Source organism: Cebidichthys violaceus, unplaced genomic scaffold (genome assembly GCF_023349555.1).
Source record: "Cebidichthys violaceus isolate CVI_PGR_0920_01 unplaced genomic scaffold, fCebVio1.0.p SCAF_65, whole genome shotgun sequence".
Taxonomy (NCBI): domain Eukaryota; kingdom Metazoa; phylum Chordata; class Actinopteri; order Perciformes; family Stichaeidae; genus Cebidichthys; species Cebidichthys violaceus.
Genome location: NW_027176872.1, coordinates 530,002 through 546,871, shown reverse-complemented (window position 1 = coordinate 546,871; position 16,870 = coordinate 530,002). Strand labels below are relative to the sequence as shown.

Below are 16,870 nucleotides of genomic sequence, written 5' to 3'. Positions count from 1 at the left end.
TTGTAGTTTACAGAACTTTATTGTGAGATTGACGCGCCATTAAGGCCGCAAGCAGAGACGCGTACATCAAGACTGCCCTGCTGCTAACAAACAGTGGACAGTGGCAGCAGCTGTTCCATCTACAGGATGAATGCTGTACCAGCTTCTTCTTGCATATTAGTGAGCACAAAGGGAAATACAAAACAAATCTATATCTTGACAACTTTAACAGTTAATTAAGGTCACTTCCTATTTACAGAATTTCTCACAGATTGGCCTGAACCTAAAAAAGATTAGAGGTTACTGTACATGTGAATACTGTGGTGTTATACAGCCAGATTGAGGCCTTCAACAACTCAAATAACTTATTGACACTGTGGCAAATGTCATGTTCAATTTGAATACCAGTGTCAGAAATGCCTCCTATAGAGCCTAAAAATGTTGGATCAGGTATTGGCGTGTACGCAACACTATGCACCGATCAGATGTCCCGTTATCAGCTCATTCAAGCTACAGAGAAACAACAATATATGTCAATTGCTACTGCACAAGTGCAAACTAGTACTTCACACCTTTGGTTAAACACTCTGGTGCGCTCTATGTTTTCTCCAATAATGCTACATTATGAACAACAAATCTGTGTTGAAATCGGCAGGAGGAGAGCTAATGCACGTTAGCTGATCGGAGGTTGCATTGAGTAACATCATGATGCGTTCAAGCTCTATTCAGAAAAAAACTGATTTGGGAAAATGTAATAACGTAAGTATGATGTGTTCAAATTTAGTCTTGTAAAATGTAGTTTTTTGGCTAGAAACTTAAATAAAGACAGTTGTTTGAAGGAGATGTTTTCACAGCAATATCAAATAGGTACTTGAGAGGGAATTATGAGCTGTTTAACTTTTTTGGTTATATATCAGTACTCTGCATTGGCTGACCCGTAGGTTCGGGTATCAGAATCGGAAAGGAAGAAATGGTATCGGTACATCTCTATTTTTCAATTTCTTTGGGTAAACAGTGAATGGACAATGTCTCAGATAGTTAGCATTACTGAGACAGCTCAGGACAACTGTCCCTAACATCTGAAAACTCAGCATTTGTGTTAGAGGGCACGTTTTCGTTTCAAACCTCAAAGGAAAGGAGCAGTGAAGTGCTGCTCATGTTTGCTGGAGATGGGAGCCGTGTCAAGTCAAATCAAGAGGGCACCAGAGGGGTAACAGTAGTTAGTGTTTACCCAGTATTCAAGGGCCTGGTTGCTAGGTTACCCGGAGGACAGGTCCCCTGCAGGATCGCTCTCGTCGGAGCCCCTTCTTGTGCCAACGTCCTGTAAGCCGACCAACGACATGTCCGGCTGGACCTCCTCTTCGTCTGACTGCACCAGAGGCTCATCGCTCTCCTCACTGGCCCGATCCTCGTCCTGCTCCCACTCTGCATCCTGGTTGGACGTTTGGCTGGTTGTGGGAGGGGCTCGGTTTGATTGGCTTCTCGAAGCTTCAGAGGAGCAGGACTCGAGGTCTGGACCTGTTGGAGAAGACAACTCTTATTTCACTGAGTAACTAAACCTTGACTCTCCTTGATAATACTAGTGGTATAAATAAAACTCGAACAATATCCATCCCATGAGTCGAGGTTACCTGAGGTCAGTGATGATCCTGTGCTGATGTCATCGTCACCAGTGGAGTTGAGGAAGTCATCCAGAGCCTCCTGGTCCGATATGTTAGTTACTGTCATCTGATCCAGAACACGCACATCAGCTCCTGTTGGCTCTGCAAAAACACACACACACACACACACACACACACACACACACACACACACACACACACACACACACCTTATTGAAGCTTTACATACAACTGAACTTTTCTTCAGGTCAATAATAGTCATAGCAGATGACAGACACGGATACCCACATTGGAACACTAAAGGGCACGTTCACACACTTCATCCTCCCCAAGTTCTCCCACACCACCCCTCTCCTCAGCATCCAGCCTGGCCGCCGCTCCACAAAGGGTGGAACAAGCTCCCCATTGATATACGGACAACAGAATCTCTACACACTTTATGACCCACAATCAAATACTCAAGGAAGCAGTTTATGATATGTTGAATTCTTCATGAACATTATCAAATGCTTAGATGTATTATCCTAATATTAACCAGATCAATATAATGGGTATAAAATACTTTTAATGATCATTCTAAGATTGTTTCTTGGGCATTTAATGCCTATATTTGATAGTGATAGTTGAGACAGACGTGTGGGGAAAGACAGTAGGGGAGTGATATGCAGCAAACAGTCTGAACCTGCGACCCGCTGCTCAGGGCATTTGCGCCCTAACCACTCGGCTATCAGGTCGCAGTGTCACACAGCTACAATGAATCCATAATAACTGAGAGTATCTGTTGACTATTTCTAGTAGCTGAAGGGAAGTGCAACTAAACTAGAAACTCTACTTAATCTGCATCAAACTGTTGATGGGAAATGTTTCATTTAGAGATCAAACTCATTCAGGATTTTCTTGATCAAAAAAAAGATTATAGATCTACTTGACTTTTTGACAGAATTAACATTGTGCATGCACATCCAATGTATTTGCCCACTAAGAATATAATACAGGAGACAAAAAGCAAAAGAAAGTAATTTAAAACATGTCTTTAGTGGGTTTTAGAGAGTACAATAGTAATGTTATATTCACAGAGAGATACGGACTGGTAATATTGTCCTGGTGTATATGTAGCAGATGATCTAATGATGACATGATGACCACACAAACTGACCATAAATACAGATGTATGTTCACTTCCTTACCTGAACTGATGACAGTCATATTCACATCTAATAGAAGTGCGGAGAAAAAAAGAAGAGGGGCCGATATTTGTAATTTTACTCAACTAGTACTTTTACTTGAGTAGAGATTTAAGGTACTGCCTTGACTATGACACAAGACTGCTGTTTTTTTAAAGCACCAATTTAGTGTGATTCAATGCATTTTCAAATGTAATCACACAAGTGTGGAACTGGTTAGCATATCCGTATAAGCTTAAATTTGCCTTAAAAGTCTCTATTTCCACTGATGGTTTTATTGTCTAATAACAACAGGAAGTAAAAGCTACAGAGAGCATTACCTCTGTGCTGTAGGTATCCAGTGGACAGGTACTGCTGCATGTCCTGGTTAAAGGCTTCCTCGTAGACTTTCTGTCGTTCCTTCAGTTTCTGCTGCATGGCCTGCTCCAGCTCTGCCACCTTCTGAGCATGCTCAGAATTCAGTTCCACTATAAACAGAAGCATATCGTCTAATCTCTATAGTACGATGGCATTTAAGGGGTCATTGTAGATGAAAAAGAAAATCAAAACTCTTTACATCATACCATTATCAGCAGTGTTGGTCAGTTAGCTGTTGGCATTTCACATGATCAACAGGTTCACCGTCATTTAGAAAAGTTAAGGCACTGATCATTATTCCTGTCACTTGTAAACAAACTTGTCATGGGTATATTACACACTTTATCAACCAGTCAACCTACTGACAATAACTACAGGGGAAACATGTCTTTCACATGGGTGATGTAGGGGTTGGGTAACTTTGTTCCCAAATGAAATGATTGTAAAAAAAATAAGTAGTGTTTATCAGTGTTTTGTCGAATTTTGTTTATACATCCCATACCGCTAATTGTGTCAAAAATTGAGACGTTACAAAAGAGGCAAATAATTCACAGCATTGTAATGAGGTAGTAAGGGAGCCATTATTGTGTAGTAATGTGACAAATGTGTGTAGAACAGCAGCTCACCTTCCAGCACCTCCATCTCCCTCCTGTTACAAGACAAAGTTAGCATTATGTTATTCTAAAGATAGTTACTCCATCTTTCATTGTAACTGATTGCTTTTTTAAGTCATCTCTTGTTATGACGATGATTCACTCTGGTTCATTGATATATAGTACACAGACAAAAAATTAAGGAATCAGTGTTTAGGATTGCAAACACCTTTTTCCTAAAATCAGTGCCAATGCAAGGTTTAGTTCAAGTCACAGATTTTTCTTTTCAAAAACAATTTTTTTGCATTTTCTAAAAAAATAAACGGGTCAAAACTCAATATGCTGGACAATAGCACAACATTACTTACATCATAACATTCATTGTAGTAGTAACAAATAGAAATCTGATTAAGCAATCAAGATAACTTTAAACACTGCACAGTTTTTGACACTGGGTGTAAAAACAATTCAGTTGGTACTCAGAAAGCGTTGAGTGTCAATAACAAGCTCTTCTCACACATTTGAAAAATTCCTGGTTGTCTCCTACCTCTTCTTTTTCTTATAGACGTCTAGTTGGTTGATGTGATGTTGTTTGACCGTCTGTTGTTCACACTGAGAACACAGAGTCTCCAGGTAGACCAATCTGCTCTCCATCTCCTCAAAGTCACCTTCCAAATGAGCTGCAGACACACACGACCATATTTAGCACAACAGAGTCATACATTTCATCCACTGCATTCATATTAAGTTTTACATAATCATCTAAAAAATGTGTAATTAAGGGTAGAAGAGCATGAAATAACATAACAGGAAAGAAAAATCGTCCACGGTCAGCATGATATAATTTCTGTAGTTTTCTTTAACAGAACATCCATCATTCACACCCACCTCACGCTGTGATTGGCCAGCTGTGCTCAGCTCTCTTTTTTCCGCCCATTCTTAACAAAACTACTGTCTGAACTAAACATTTTGGATTGACATGGTCGGACGAAGCATAAGGGTTCAGGGGGAATCATTTCCAGGTCACGGTAGCAAAGAGGATGCGAGGAAGTTAGCATAATAAAAAAAGCACCAAGAGTCTGCCAACAGCAGCTAGCTCACACTGCTAAAACTGGCTCTTCACTTTGATGCAGAGTGATAATCTAAGCTCACACGCTAGCCTGGCTAGCTAGCCCGTGAGGTAGGTAGCATTAGCAACCTTGTTAAGCTAAGGATTGTTGGTTGATTCACAATTAATTTGGCTTTGTTGCATGAAACAAAATGTGTCACTGTAAAAAGTGAAACTCTGTAATAAAGAAAATGTACATATCTATCCAAGTACAGGATCTGAATACTGTGAAGAGTGAGTAAAAACTATACAGGCGGCACATATTGAGGTCTACTGTTCGACCATATGGCACCATCTGTTGATGTGGACTGGCTTTATAAGACAGGAATGAAACAGACTCCATACCTATGTTAGCAGTGATGGCGTCTAGTTCACTGATGAAGGCCGGCAAGCTTTGCAGCTGTTCCTGTAGTTGAGTCACAGCTGTTCTTCTTTTCTCCCAGTGTGCTGAGAGCATCACTATGTCCCCATCTACTGCCTAACACACACACACACACACACACACACACACACACACACACACACACACACACACACACACACACACACACACACACACACACACCAGCCATTTTGTTGCGAAGCAGCTAATGTTTTGTGTAGCCTCACAGGAGCTTTTTACAACTATTTGAAATAGGTCCAGTATTGAGGGAGAGCGCTGAAACCGACATGTGAAACGAGCAGCAAAGGGCAATTGCACAGCAACAATGTAACAATGAGCCCACTAAAAGTGCTTGTTTTTGCCACCGACAGGCTCAGATTGCTATTATAAGTCTCTGACAACGTCATGGAAAAAACACAACAGAGAAATGAAATGTTTTTCTTTCCCTTTCCCTTGATCTGGCCTGTTAGTTACTGTGTCCAAGAAGTCCTGCTCAAGAAAAGGTCACTTTGTGAAATCTGAATATAGGACACTGAGAACAATCTGAGCCTATCAGTGGCAAAAACAAGCACTTTGAGTGGACCAATTTAAAAAATTGGTTCAAAATTAGTCACTTTTAGACACAAAAATAAGGGAAGATAGGATCCAGGTTGACAAACGGCAAAGTTTCCAATTAAGTCACTGACGTTAGCAACTGCTATCTCCTCTGTGTGTAAAAGTCTGCTAAAAGATACCAATATTTCCCAGTACTATCATTTAATCAGGGTGGAATGTAAAAGCAGATATTGATTATTTTCCCTTTGAACTGCTGCTTACTTTCTCTTAGTTAATCGATAAATCATTTGGTAAAGAGCCTCAAGGTCCACGGTGACGTCTTCACATGTCTTGTTTTGGAATGAGAGTCCAGAGATTTTCCATTCAAGAACCAGAGAACAATTTTGCTTAAACAGTTACTTAAATGGTTAATTGATTATCAAAATTGCTGCCAATAAAATGTCCATAGATTGACCCATAAATAAATCCTTTCAGCTCTAGCTTACTGTGTTAAAAACTTGTGCAGACAAGCGTTTCTCTAAAATATTAAGATACGAGTATAAAACCAGGATTCTATGGAGAGCCAACACTGGTGTATGACAGTATTCTGTGAACCTGCTGCCACGACAACGACGTGTACATGTGTTCGTTTGCATCTGATATTTAAGAGCCATTAACACACCATCGTCCCCAGAAGACGCTCCCTTATACATTGTGAATCATGAATAGTGTTTAAAGAAGTGAACAGAGTGTGCTGGTCCTACCTCTGCAGTCTGAGCACAGTCTTTGGTTCGTTTATGGAGCAGAAACCAGCTCTCCTCATACCTGAAGAAACACATCGTATATACATAAACACACCCTCCATATACATCAACTCTTTTGGAAATTGACTGTGTGTGTGTCTGTTCTTGTACTTGCTACATAGTGAGGACCATAGCAAGTTTTTAACCACAGAGTTGAGGACATTTTTGAAAAGTGAGGAAATGTTTGCCGGTTTGAGGGGTCAGACTTGGTTTTAAGGTTCGGGTTATGACTAGGTTTAGGTTAGGGTTGGGGTTAAACATTCAGTTCTGGTGGTTAAGGTGAGGGTAAGGGGCTAAGGAATGCATTATGTCAGTGTCGTCACAAAGACAGAAGAACAGCGGTGTGTGTGTGTGTGTGTGTGTGTGTGTGTGTGTGTGTGTGTGTGTGTGTGTGTGTGTGTGTGTGTGGACCTGCTGAGGATGTCCAGTCCAGCGCTGAAATGAGGAAGGCTTTCTTCAAACCTGAACAACAGAGAATCACACAATGTTGACTAATGATTGCATAATGTGAGCATTCATACAATTCAGAGACTGAAACATCTTTCATTGCAGACCATATGCAGAAGAAACAAAGTCAGGGTTTCCCCATTAAAATCTTTCACAGGTGAAGTCACTGACAATTAACATATTTAGCAGGTCAGTGTAACACACACACAAACAGGGGTTGAGACCTGGTTCTATTTTGACAGGCTGCTATGTTACAAGGACTATCTCACATTCACACACATTATGTTTTCTGTAGAGCTTCACATTGGTTCACATTTTTAATAATTTCCAGGCCCACAGTCTCTAACAGAATTAAACCTCAGCAAAAAATGACTCAGCCACACCTATAATAAATCACAACCCCCCAAAAAACATATGATCATAAGAATAATAATGCCGATCTCCCACCCATAACGCTGGGTCTGCTGTCATGCCACCTGCTTCCATAAGAAATTATAAAAGTGTGACTGAGCACTGAATTGTCAGTTTTGCTCTGAAGGTTGGCAGAGCAGTGTAGAAGAATGTTTGACCTTGATAGTAAGACCTTTAAATCACAGTTAATACAAACACAAACACACAAACACACGTTCTCTGCTCACCGGGGCTTCCTCCTGATTTTGGTGTCTCTGGATTTGTCTCCAAGGGTCTTGAAGCTAGAGGGAGGAACGTTAGAGAGACACAGAGAAAAGTTCAACGAGGATGTAGAACAATGTTGCCTCTGGACACCAAGTTAAAAACGTAGTATATAGCAACATGGGCTCCATTTGTATAGCACTTTTACCAAAAGTGTTTCACAGTATGTGATGCTCATTCAACTTTGCAGCAAGCTAGCATGCAAGGTACTGGACTAACCAGTAACTGGGGTTCAGTGTGTTGCTCAAGGACACTTCATATACAGTAGAGACACAGAAGTAGCCAGTGACACCAAGAGCAGCTGAGGTTAAATGTGCCTGTGAGCCAACACGGATAAAAAGGATGCAGGGCAGGTTTTGAAAAGGACACTTTCTAGGAGCTCCATTTCAGTATATTGTAGAAAGTGGGCTTTTAGAATTCACATTGTTGAAATTTGGATAGTTGTAATTCCATAGGCCAATTAGTTATTTATTAATTCGTCATTATTGGCATTTTTATTGCAGTACGGATGTGGTGTACGTCTTCACCGTCCTCTCGAAGTAGAAAATAAAAGTCGTCACATGATGGTCAGCTGAGAGTAATATCCAGGAACAGCTAGGACCGAGCTAGCTAGGACGATAACAAACTCAACGGAGTTACGGTGCAAATGACATTCTTAGTAAATTCAACTGGCAGCACACTTATTTAAATTTAGAGAGGGTAAGATGAGGTGTGTGCCATAAAAATAAAAAATAAAAAAAGTTGCAGCTTTCCATAAAACGGGTCAAAAGCTGAATGACGGCTGGGACGTTAGCTAACGTTATAACGTTAGCCAACATAGGTGCTAATCACATCTCAATTGTGTCATCATTAAGTGTACATGTTATGCTCTGCGACGAGGGCTACCACACACATCCAATAAATCATACAGGCTAATGAGTGAGAGGTTATCACAGCTAGCTAAAGAGGTTAACGTTTTTTGGAATGCAGACCAACCCCGTTGTGAAATCCTGCTGGACCATGTGAAGTCTTTCTCTGAAGTTTTCAAACATGATGCCTCTCAGTTCCGGTTTCTTTAACATCTAAAAACAGTAACGTGAGCTTTAGCTTTAACTGGCTGTTAACACTACTGATGCACTGGCCAGCTAGTTGTAAGCTACTTGCTCTGGTATATATATATATTTACTGGTCTTTTTTTCTGAACTCAGTCTCCCAGGCAGCCCCTCCTTTCCTCCGAGTCTTTCCAGCCTGGTGACTCCCACACAGTTGACATCTGACAGCTTGTGCAATATGTTATAGACAATATGTGGTGGAGTTAAGTATGCTGTAATAAGTACACTTTTTTTCTTCCCTGTATACTTTACGAAGGCCGAGAAAGTCTGCCTGAGCGTAAAAGCTGCCTGAAAGGCTAAACTCAGGCTGAAAAAAACACACGCACCCACCTTCTACTTTACGTTGTGGAGAGGGCAGAAATCTGTTCTAGCTGCGCAACAGCGCCCCCCTCTGTCTCTGTCAGTGCCTCACAGTCCTGACTCAGGGTTCAGGCAGACTGTATCTCCTCTTTCGTCTTTTTCTTCCCTTTTTCGGAAAAAAATAAGTCCCAGAGTTGCCCATGATCTGGTACAATGGGCAACTGTTGTCCCTCGTGAATCTGGTCAGAAAACCATCATTTTATTTCATGAGAAAAAAAACAGCGTGTCCAGCTTGTCCTTGTCTCCCCCACTTGACTGACATGGTTTCTTTACAGTTCTGTTATCCATTCATTTAATTTTTTTATGTGGGTCAAACCTGGTCCTCACACAGATACAGACAGATACGTGACAATTTGAAGGAAACCCCGACATAAACCAGCCTCTTGGAACAGGAGTTTTTCCTCATCATCCAGCCCTTCCATCATTTATTTTTTTACAATGTAATACATCAAAAACCACCTGACAAAAGATTTGAATGACTTTTCTCCATTTTTTGGTTTCTTCGTTCCCCGTGGAGGAATGCGAGAAAAACAAATAGTTCTTTATGAACTCAAGGTAACACTGGGTGAGTAATGAATAAACAAATGGTCATGTTGTGGGTGAAGTATTCCTTTAAGGGTTAAGGTTAACATTGTTTGGGTGGTATTTTCTTGTTGCAATGCGTGGCTTCAGTTTAAATGAGTTAAATGCACCCGGCAGATAAATATGCAAAGTGATTTTATTGCAAATTCTCATTCAAAAGATTCACATTTATACAGACTTTTTTACAGTTGCCTTAGATGTCGCTGCACAAATATTTGTCCTTTCATGTGTTCATATTCCATTGGGGGTGAAAGAGTTTGCTCATCTTACCAAAAAACATAACTTACACATGAAACATGAAATGACACTTTAAAGTTGTAAAAACTTTGTTTTGTTTAAATCCTACACACATTGGCTGCACTGATAAAAAATGTGCAATACTGACCAATGTATTGACTCATTCTATTATATTTAATACAGCCATAACATTTTAACACTTCTATTTAACCTCCCCTAAATCAGTTTATGAGCAAACTAATAGCACCTGACGTAGTCCTAAAATCCTTCTGACGTTTCAGTAGTATCAGTGATATCCAGTGTGGGCACATCTCCTTCTATTTCTACAAATGTATATTTTTGACATTTCAGAGCCATTGTCTGGGCCATAAAGTCTAACCGGCACAAACCTCAGTCAGATAAAGGATCAATGAGCCAGGCAGACCAACATATTCTGCCCCTGCACCTAAGCCTGTAATATGGATATTACAGGCTTAGGTGGAAGGGGAAAATATAAGATATAAATTGGTAAATAAAAACTTTTGTTCTTCGCATGTTACTTACTTGAAAACTATTTTTCAAGTAGGTAACAAATAAACAGCACAAAAAAAATGCAAAATACAGCCTGCGAATATTATGTCTAGGACTTTTATTGTGAACGGTAAGAGTGGAAGGAGTGGATCTGGTCTGCACTGCCTTAGTCAGGGTACAAAGAAGGAATGTAGTTTGCCGTTTTGGTTTTCGTGACTAAAACAACAGTTTGAAATTATATATTGACGTGTTAATTAAATCAGACAGTATGAACAGGAGGAACGATTTAAACCTGTTCCATTGTTCATATGAGCACTACTGTTTTAGGAGAGACTTGAATACATGTGAACTTATCCTATTATTCTGGTGAGGATTGTAAGTGAGAAACCCTTGAAGTTAGTGATCTAGACCATCCCAAACAAATCATTCCTGTTGAAATGAAAAGGCAGGGCTGTATTGTGACCCGACTACCCCAAAAGGCCCCAGAGCATTGGCACGTAGCAGTGTGCACCACAGCTTTCTCTATACGTAAACTACTGAAAACTGCACAGCAGACCGACTCAAGTTAAAATATGTGCTTTGATTAAAAAAAAAAGAAAAAAAAAAAAAGAAAAATACACACACAAGTACCTTTTCCATGTGAATTATACAAAAATATCAAGCTATTATTTCAGATACAGCAGGGAAGCATCTGAAAACTGTGACTTCACTATAAAGTCCATTAAGCAACGGTATCTGCCATTATACCATCTCTTCAAATGATTTATTTATGGAATTAAAACAATCCCACAATCATTGACAAATGTGGAGAACAGTACATAGTCACTGTGTCACTATCCGACCAGCCAACAACCATCATCAGGCTGTGCTTAAGATCAGAATCCAATGCTATATTTTAAATACCGTACTAATGGCCTTCGACATCAATTCTCAATTCAGTGAACTCGTGAACGTTTTCAGGCGTAGCTCAGGTGTTTGTTAGCGCTTCAGAAGGGTTCTGGGGCTGGTCCTGGTCTTAATGGCTGAGGTAGTAGACTTGGTCTGGGTAAGGCCCTTTGCGGAGCCCTTGGAAGTGCTGGAACAGCTACTGACAGGAGCACTGTCCTCCGTCGGTTCCCCCGTGGTCCCCTCGGAAGTGCCTTTTGCAGCACCTTTGGAATTATGGATCGAGTAACCGCTGGCTGGTGAAGTACACTTGGTAACGTTCTTGCTCGTACCCTTGTTAGTACCCTTAGGAGTGTGCTTGGCAGAATAACTGGCTGGTGGGTCAGTGCGTACGTGTGTGGCTGTCACTGAGTTGAGAGCAGCTTTAGTTACAGTAGTCCTAGCAGCAGCAGCAGCTCTGGCAACAGGCCTAGGATCAGCAGTCCTGGTAATTGGTTTAGGGGTTGTGGATGAAGCGCGTGGATTTCTCTGGAGCCTTTTTTCTCTCGCATGTCTGCACGCGTCCTCACTGACGGGGCTGAGGTCACAGTTCGTGGTGATGTCGGCGAGGTTGACCCTTTCTTGAGAGGGCTCCAGAGCAGAGACGCTGGTCAAACTTAACTCTCCAACCTTTACCTCGGCCTGTAGGTCTTCACCAACACAACTGCCCCTCTCTGGTCTCATCACTCCAACACAGTCACATGCGTCTCGTTCCGGTTCGTCGTCGTGGCTACCGTTGATTTCACCAATGTGACTCGCATCTTTATCACAGTTGTCCTTCCTCTGCTGGATCACACTCTCCGATGGGACATCGCCATCATTGCATTGCACTGTCCTGCACTTCTTTGACAAACTGCCGTCTGAAGGAAGCCCGTTCAGTAGGGTGGGGCTGGTGTCTGGTGGGAGGCCTCTCCGTCTCCTGGACGACCTCAGGACCCCAGGATTCTCACTTAGCATCCTGATGACTGGACCATTAGTCAAAGGGGGAGTCCTGCTTGAATGTCTTCCTGAGTTCTGGAGACCACCGAAGATCTTGGGGTTGGGATAATAGTCGGAGACCGTTGGGTGGTGGAGGGGAAGGTGCTGATTGCGAGGCAGCTGGTGTTTGCTGTTGGTTTCCTGGACCCTTGGTTTACAGGTATTGCTAGGCCTTGTGCATGGTCTTGGGGATCGTCTGCTGGCCATTCCCGTGCTCGGCTTTAGCGTAGGAACTGACCGGACGCAGGAGGTTCTTTGTTCAGAGAGACCAGTCACCATGGCAACCTGCAACGGAAAGAGGTCATGATAGCTCCGAATTGATGCCCGGGGAATAAATAGAGTGCAGCAGCCATGAGTCCTAAAACAAGGAAATGAGTTAGCATTTTTCGTTTCTGGTTCCCTTGTGTTGAAGTCACAATGTGTTTTTGGTTGGATGCCTGAAATAAGGTCTGCTGTTAACACAAGCTTAAGAGAGTATAACGTTTTGTTCCATCAGGCACAATGAAGTTAACTATCCAGTTGCCAGTGATTTCAATGCATTTTCACAGCCTATCTCATCTCTTTGATTCCAGGGAATTGAACATATTGAACCACCAAGAGGGGTTGATATGGAAGAAAAGATATGACAAAACGGAGATTTTTTGGGATTGACACTTGAGATACACTTCAGCCGATGGGCCTCAACCAGGGTTTTGAAGTGTTGTGCTGTAATCCAAGATATTTAATGTAGAATTTGGGACCTATGGTTTATGAGGGCCCCAGCCTGATACCCCTCCATAGCCCCTCGAACTATTCTTGCTTTGAGATGTTTTCGTTTTTTCTTATAGATCTGGGGATCTTTGATGAATAATCACGGTGTGCACAGGTTTTCTGCATACAGTGATTGGAATGTGATTCGTTTGTTTCTTCAGCTGCCATTCCAGTTCAACCATGTATGCTCAGATGAAGGTCCTTTAGACCGAAAGCACTCTGCATAGATCTAAGTATGCGGATATCTATTCTATTAGTTTCAACGTTTTGATCATTCCAGCCCCTTAGTTAAGATCAAGCCAGGTGGATTCAAGTTTTGTATTCTACGACATAAAATACGACCCCCCCTCTCATGAATGTTGAAGCCTTTACGCATCGTAAAAAGAAGTGGATGCCAACGAGGGGCTAAATGAGACTACTTAAAGTCATCAAGCCAAACACCAGTCCTCCTTTAGTTTAGTGGTGGTAATGTGGACTCATGTGACCGTGGTATAGTTTGTTTATAGCCCAACGTGTGTGTGTGTGTGTGTGTGTGTGTGTGTGTGTGTGTGTGTGTGTGTGTGTGTGTGTGTGTGTGTGTGTGACGACATGGAGAGGAGACTGTTTGTTCTAAACAAAAATGGCGGCTTCTAAGGAGGTTAGCATAGCTGCTGCAATAGCATCAGTTATATCAGAACTGGAGAGTATTACTTAATTGAAAGAAGAGCAGAGACTGACACTGAAGGCTTTTATCAATGTAAAAAATGTTTTTCGCTCTTCGACTAACTGGCGTCGGTAAAACTTTAAGAGTCAGAATGCTGATGATACAAACAAGACACCTTTCGGAAATACAAGCGTGAAGAAAGGATGATCAGACCTCGTTAGTCCTCCTGACCTGTAGGGAGAGCCGGCGAGGTCTCAGCAGGTGTCTCTCAGCTCCCTCTCTCCTGTCCTCCTCCACCCCCTCCCTCCTCCTCCTCCTCTGCTGCTCCTCCTCTCTCCTCTCCCTCTCCCTCCTCCTCTGTGCCCGGGCAGTTAAAGGGCAGAAGGCGCTGACCGCTGCAGAGCCTCCAGGCCTCCCTCTCAGAGACTTAAAGTCTCGCTGCGCTGTTGGACAGCAAGACAGAGACACAAGGCAGAAAAAAATATATTTATCTAAGCAAAGAGCAAAATGTAAGTCAAGCATTGTGTTGGATGAATTAACCTTTTTATAGTGAAAGTTGCCTCAATCATTAGAGTATTTAAAAGATATACCACACTCACAAAGACTGACGTGACTGGATCTAAAGTTACGAGGAACTTTCATTTTGTGTTCGTTTTGGCAGTCCCTGTGGAAAAAAGCTTGTATGATTTCATCTGAATCTGACCAGGTGGCACCGATGATAAGCATTAAGAAGAACTATATAGAAATAGCCAATCTTCTCACTGATGGTCTTGTTTAATTATGTAGGTCATAAAGAGGCATCAGTATTAAATTGAAACGCTTTCATAACCAGTAACTGGTAGCTGGGTGGGTGCCAATTCGCTTCCAGGGAAAACTGCTCCCCAGGCACTATATAGTAGCTGCCCACTGCTCCTAATACTAGGATGGGTGAAATGCAGAGGCTTAATTTCACTGTGTGCTGTGTACAATACGATGTGTGACAATAAAAGTTGATTTACATTTTCAGGTAAATAAATCCACCCTGAATCCAATGCCTCTCCACACAGGCCGATACACAGACAGGTCAGAGGATGAGTACCTGCGGTTCTACTGAATATGCTCATGGTCTTCCCCTCAGCTGCAGTCCTGTGATTGGTGGAGAGACAGGAGGTAAGATGCTGAGCACCAGATGGCTTCTTTTCTCGTCCGCTCGCTAAGAAAGCCATGTTGCTAGGCAACGCCGCTGAACCTGAAGTGAATGAGGAAATGCCTTTGTTGATTTCAGAGGAGATACAGTATGGCAAACACAAAGAACTGTGGGATTCCCATGCAGCTCGTTTTTTTTTTTTGCCTTATTCAAAGCACATTAACTGAAGCTGATCTTCAAACACGGAGAAAGGATCTCTGACGATCCAGAGACACCAGATGAATTTAAACACAACGGTGCATCGGCCTTTCTTCATCAATTGATCGGTTCTTGTCCACACAGTAGTGCGTTACATGATGAAGTGGAGCCGAGCTCCTGGCACTGACTCAGTTCAGACCACTCCCCGTGCAGCTCACCTCTCAGACAGAGGAAAGACAAGAAGTCCTCGGTCTTGGGCCGGCGTCGGGTCAGACAGGTGACCACGGCCAGGTTGTGGGCGTGGTTGCTTCGTGTCGGTGTCGTCGAACCTGCTGGTCCCGGAGAGCTGGGAGGGGACTGGGCGAACTTCCTCTGCGCTTGCAGCCGTGGTCTGCGCACACACACACACATGTTCACACAGTCAGCGGCCAGTTATCAGGTACACATATCTAAAACTAATTCAGTCCTGCAATAAATTCTTCATGAAAGTTCTAATGCTTATTTGTAAGAAGAGAACTAAACAAAGACAAGTTACACATGCAGGTGTATCTATTATTTTGTCCACCCCATTTATATCAATGAGGTGAGGCTAAATAACAGCAAGACCTCTCTCAGTAACTATACAGAGTAACTATTTTTGCAACTTTTATTTGAGGGGTGTACATTTAAAAGAGGGATCTAAATCAAATCTTTTCCATTTGATTGGACCACTAGAAAGTGGGCGGGCTTAGAGTTTAGCGTGATATGGCACTACATATGAGTGGTGGCTCCTCGCACATCCCTCCAGAGATGAAAGGGAAACTTTGTACAGTACACCTTTTCTCCAACTGTTTATAGGCAAATGGGCATGGACATGCAAACAGGCATGCAGAAATGCACACTGGAGCAGCTGACCTCTTGCTGGCAGGGTCGTCCTTGTGGCGGTGGATGCCAGCAGGGCACCGCTGGTGAGGACGTGTCTGTAAGGACCAGCTCCAGCTCGCAGACAGAACGGACTGACACCGGCTGATGCCATTAACAAGGGAGCCTTCAGAGAACAGTTAGAACTTTAGTTACTTCCATGAAGCAGTTTCACTACTTTGAGAAATGATCTACATCAACAATGTCTTGTCAATCTAAGCACCGCGAACAAAACTAAAAACAAAAAGTAAATGACGTACTAGAAATAGTGTGTGTTGTTGTTGTGTCGAATTGGGTATCGACAGTCGTGGAATTTCCCTGGTATTGACTACTAAATTCCTGGTGTTATGACATTATATCCAACAACCAGAGTCAGTTGGAGGTCCCTGAAGCAAAATCTTGGGGGGGTCCGTGACATAATGTGTATCAATTTAGGGGTCCTTGACACAAAGGTTGAGAAACACTGGTTTAGATAATGTGGATGAACAACTCCAACCCGTCTCAATGTCTGACTGTGTTTAGCCTGTCATATACTGTCACTGTGTTCGCAGATCTCAGCAATTTACTTTGTGAGTACAACAAAATGAATACGGACAAAACTGGGTAGTGAAATGGAATTATCTTTTAAATGAATTTCCACAGTAGAGTGTTGCTGGTACTGACCTCTGAGGCTTGTGGGAGCGTGCGACCGCAGCGTCCTGGATGTGACAGGAGGGCTCAGCAGCGCCCGCGTGTTCTCGGGTGCACAGGTGTTTTTCACTGAGTGCTTGTGCTGAGGAGCATGCACGTGTTTTGCAGTTTCTGTATATCTGGAGTTCGTCAGCGTCCGTGCGTTTTGTGTTTTATGCGAGCGCAGCATCCTGGTCGATGCTGAATTCTTCTGGAACGAG

General features: G+C 42.4%; 2 protein-coding genes across 3 annotated transcripts; both read right to left on the bottom strand.

The window, feature by feature from the left end:
- Positions 1-9,018, bottom strand: dtnbp1a (dystrobrevin binding protein 1a). 2 transcript variants are annotated; one of them, XM_068734596.1, is made up of 12 exons: positions 8,847-9,018; positions 8,657-8,742; positions 7,648-7,701; positions 6,974-7,024; positions 6,524-6,584; positions 5,189-5,321; positions 4,283-4,415; positions 3,769-3,791; positions 3,106-3,252; positions 2,789-2,815; positions 1,611-1,742; positions 1-1,497 (listed from the first exon to the last, which is right to left on the bottom strand). In XM_068734596.1, the coding sequence occupies exons 2-12, from the start codon at positions 8,740-8,742 to the stop codon at positions 1,238-1,240; spliced, it is 1,107 nt and encodes a 368-aa protein (XP_068590697.1). In that variant the 5' UTR covers positions 8,847-9,018; the 3' UTR covers positions 1-1,237. The 2 variants fall into 2 exon arrangements, with proteins under 2 accessions (XP_068590697.1, XP_068590698.1); XM_068734597.1 differs by lacking the exons at positions 2,789-2,815; positions 8,847-9,018 and having other exon boundaries at positions 8,657-8,820.
- An 814-nt stretch (positions 9,019-9,832) lies between these two features.
- Positions 9,833-16,114, bottom strand: LOC137890509 (uncharacterized). The gene is made up of 5 exons (XM_068734617.1): positions 15,975-16,114; positions 15,299-15,471; positions 14,835-14,984; positions 13,970-14,199; positions 9,833-12,648 (listed from the first exon to the last, which is right to left on the bottom strand). Exons 3-5 carry the CDS (start codon positions 14,959-14,961, stop codon positions 11,440-11,442), a joined length of 1,566 nt encoding a protein of 521 aa, XP_068590718.1. The 5' UTR covers positions 14,962-14,984; positions 15,299-15,471; positions 15,975-16,114; the 3' UTR covers positions 9,833-11,439.
- Between the last annotated feature and the right edge of the window lie 756 nt (positions 16,115-16,870).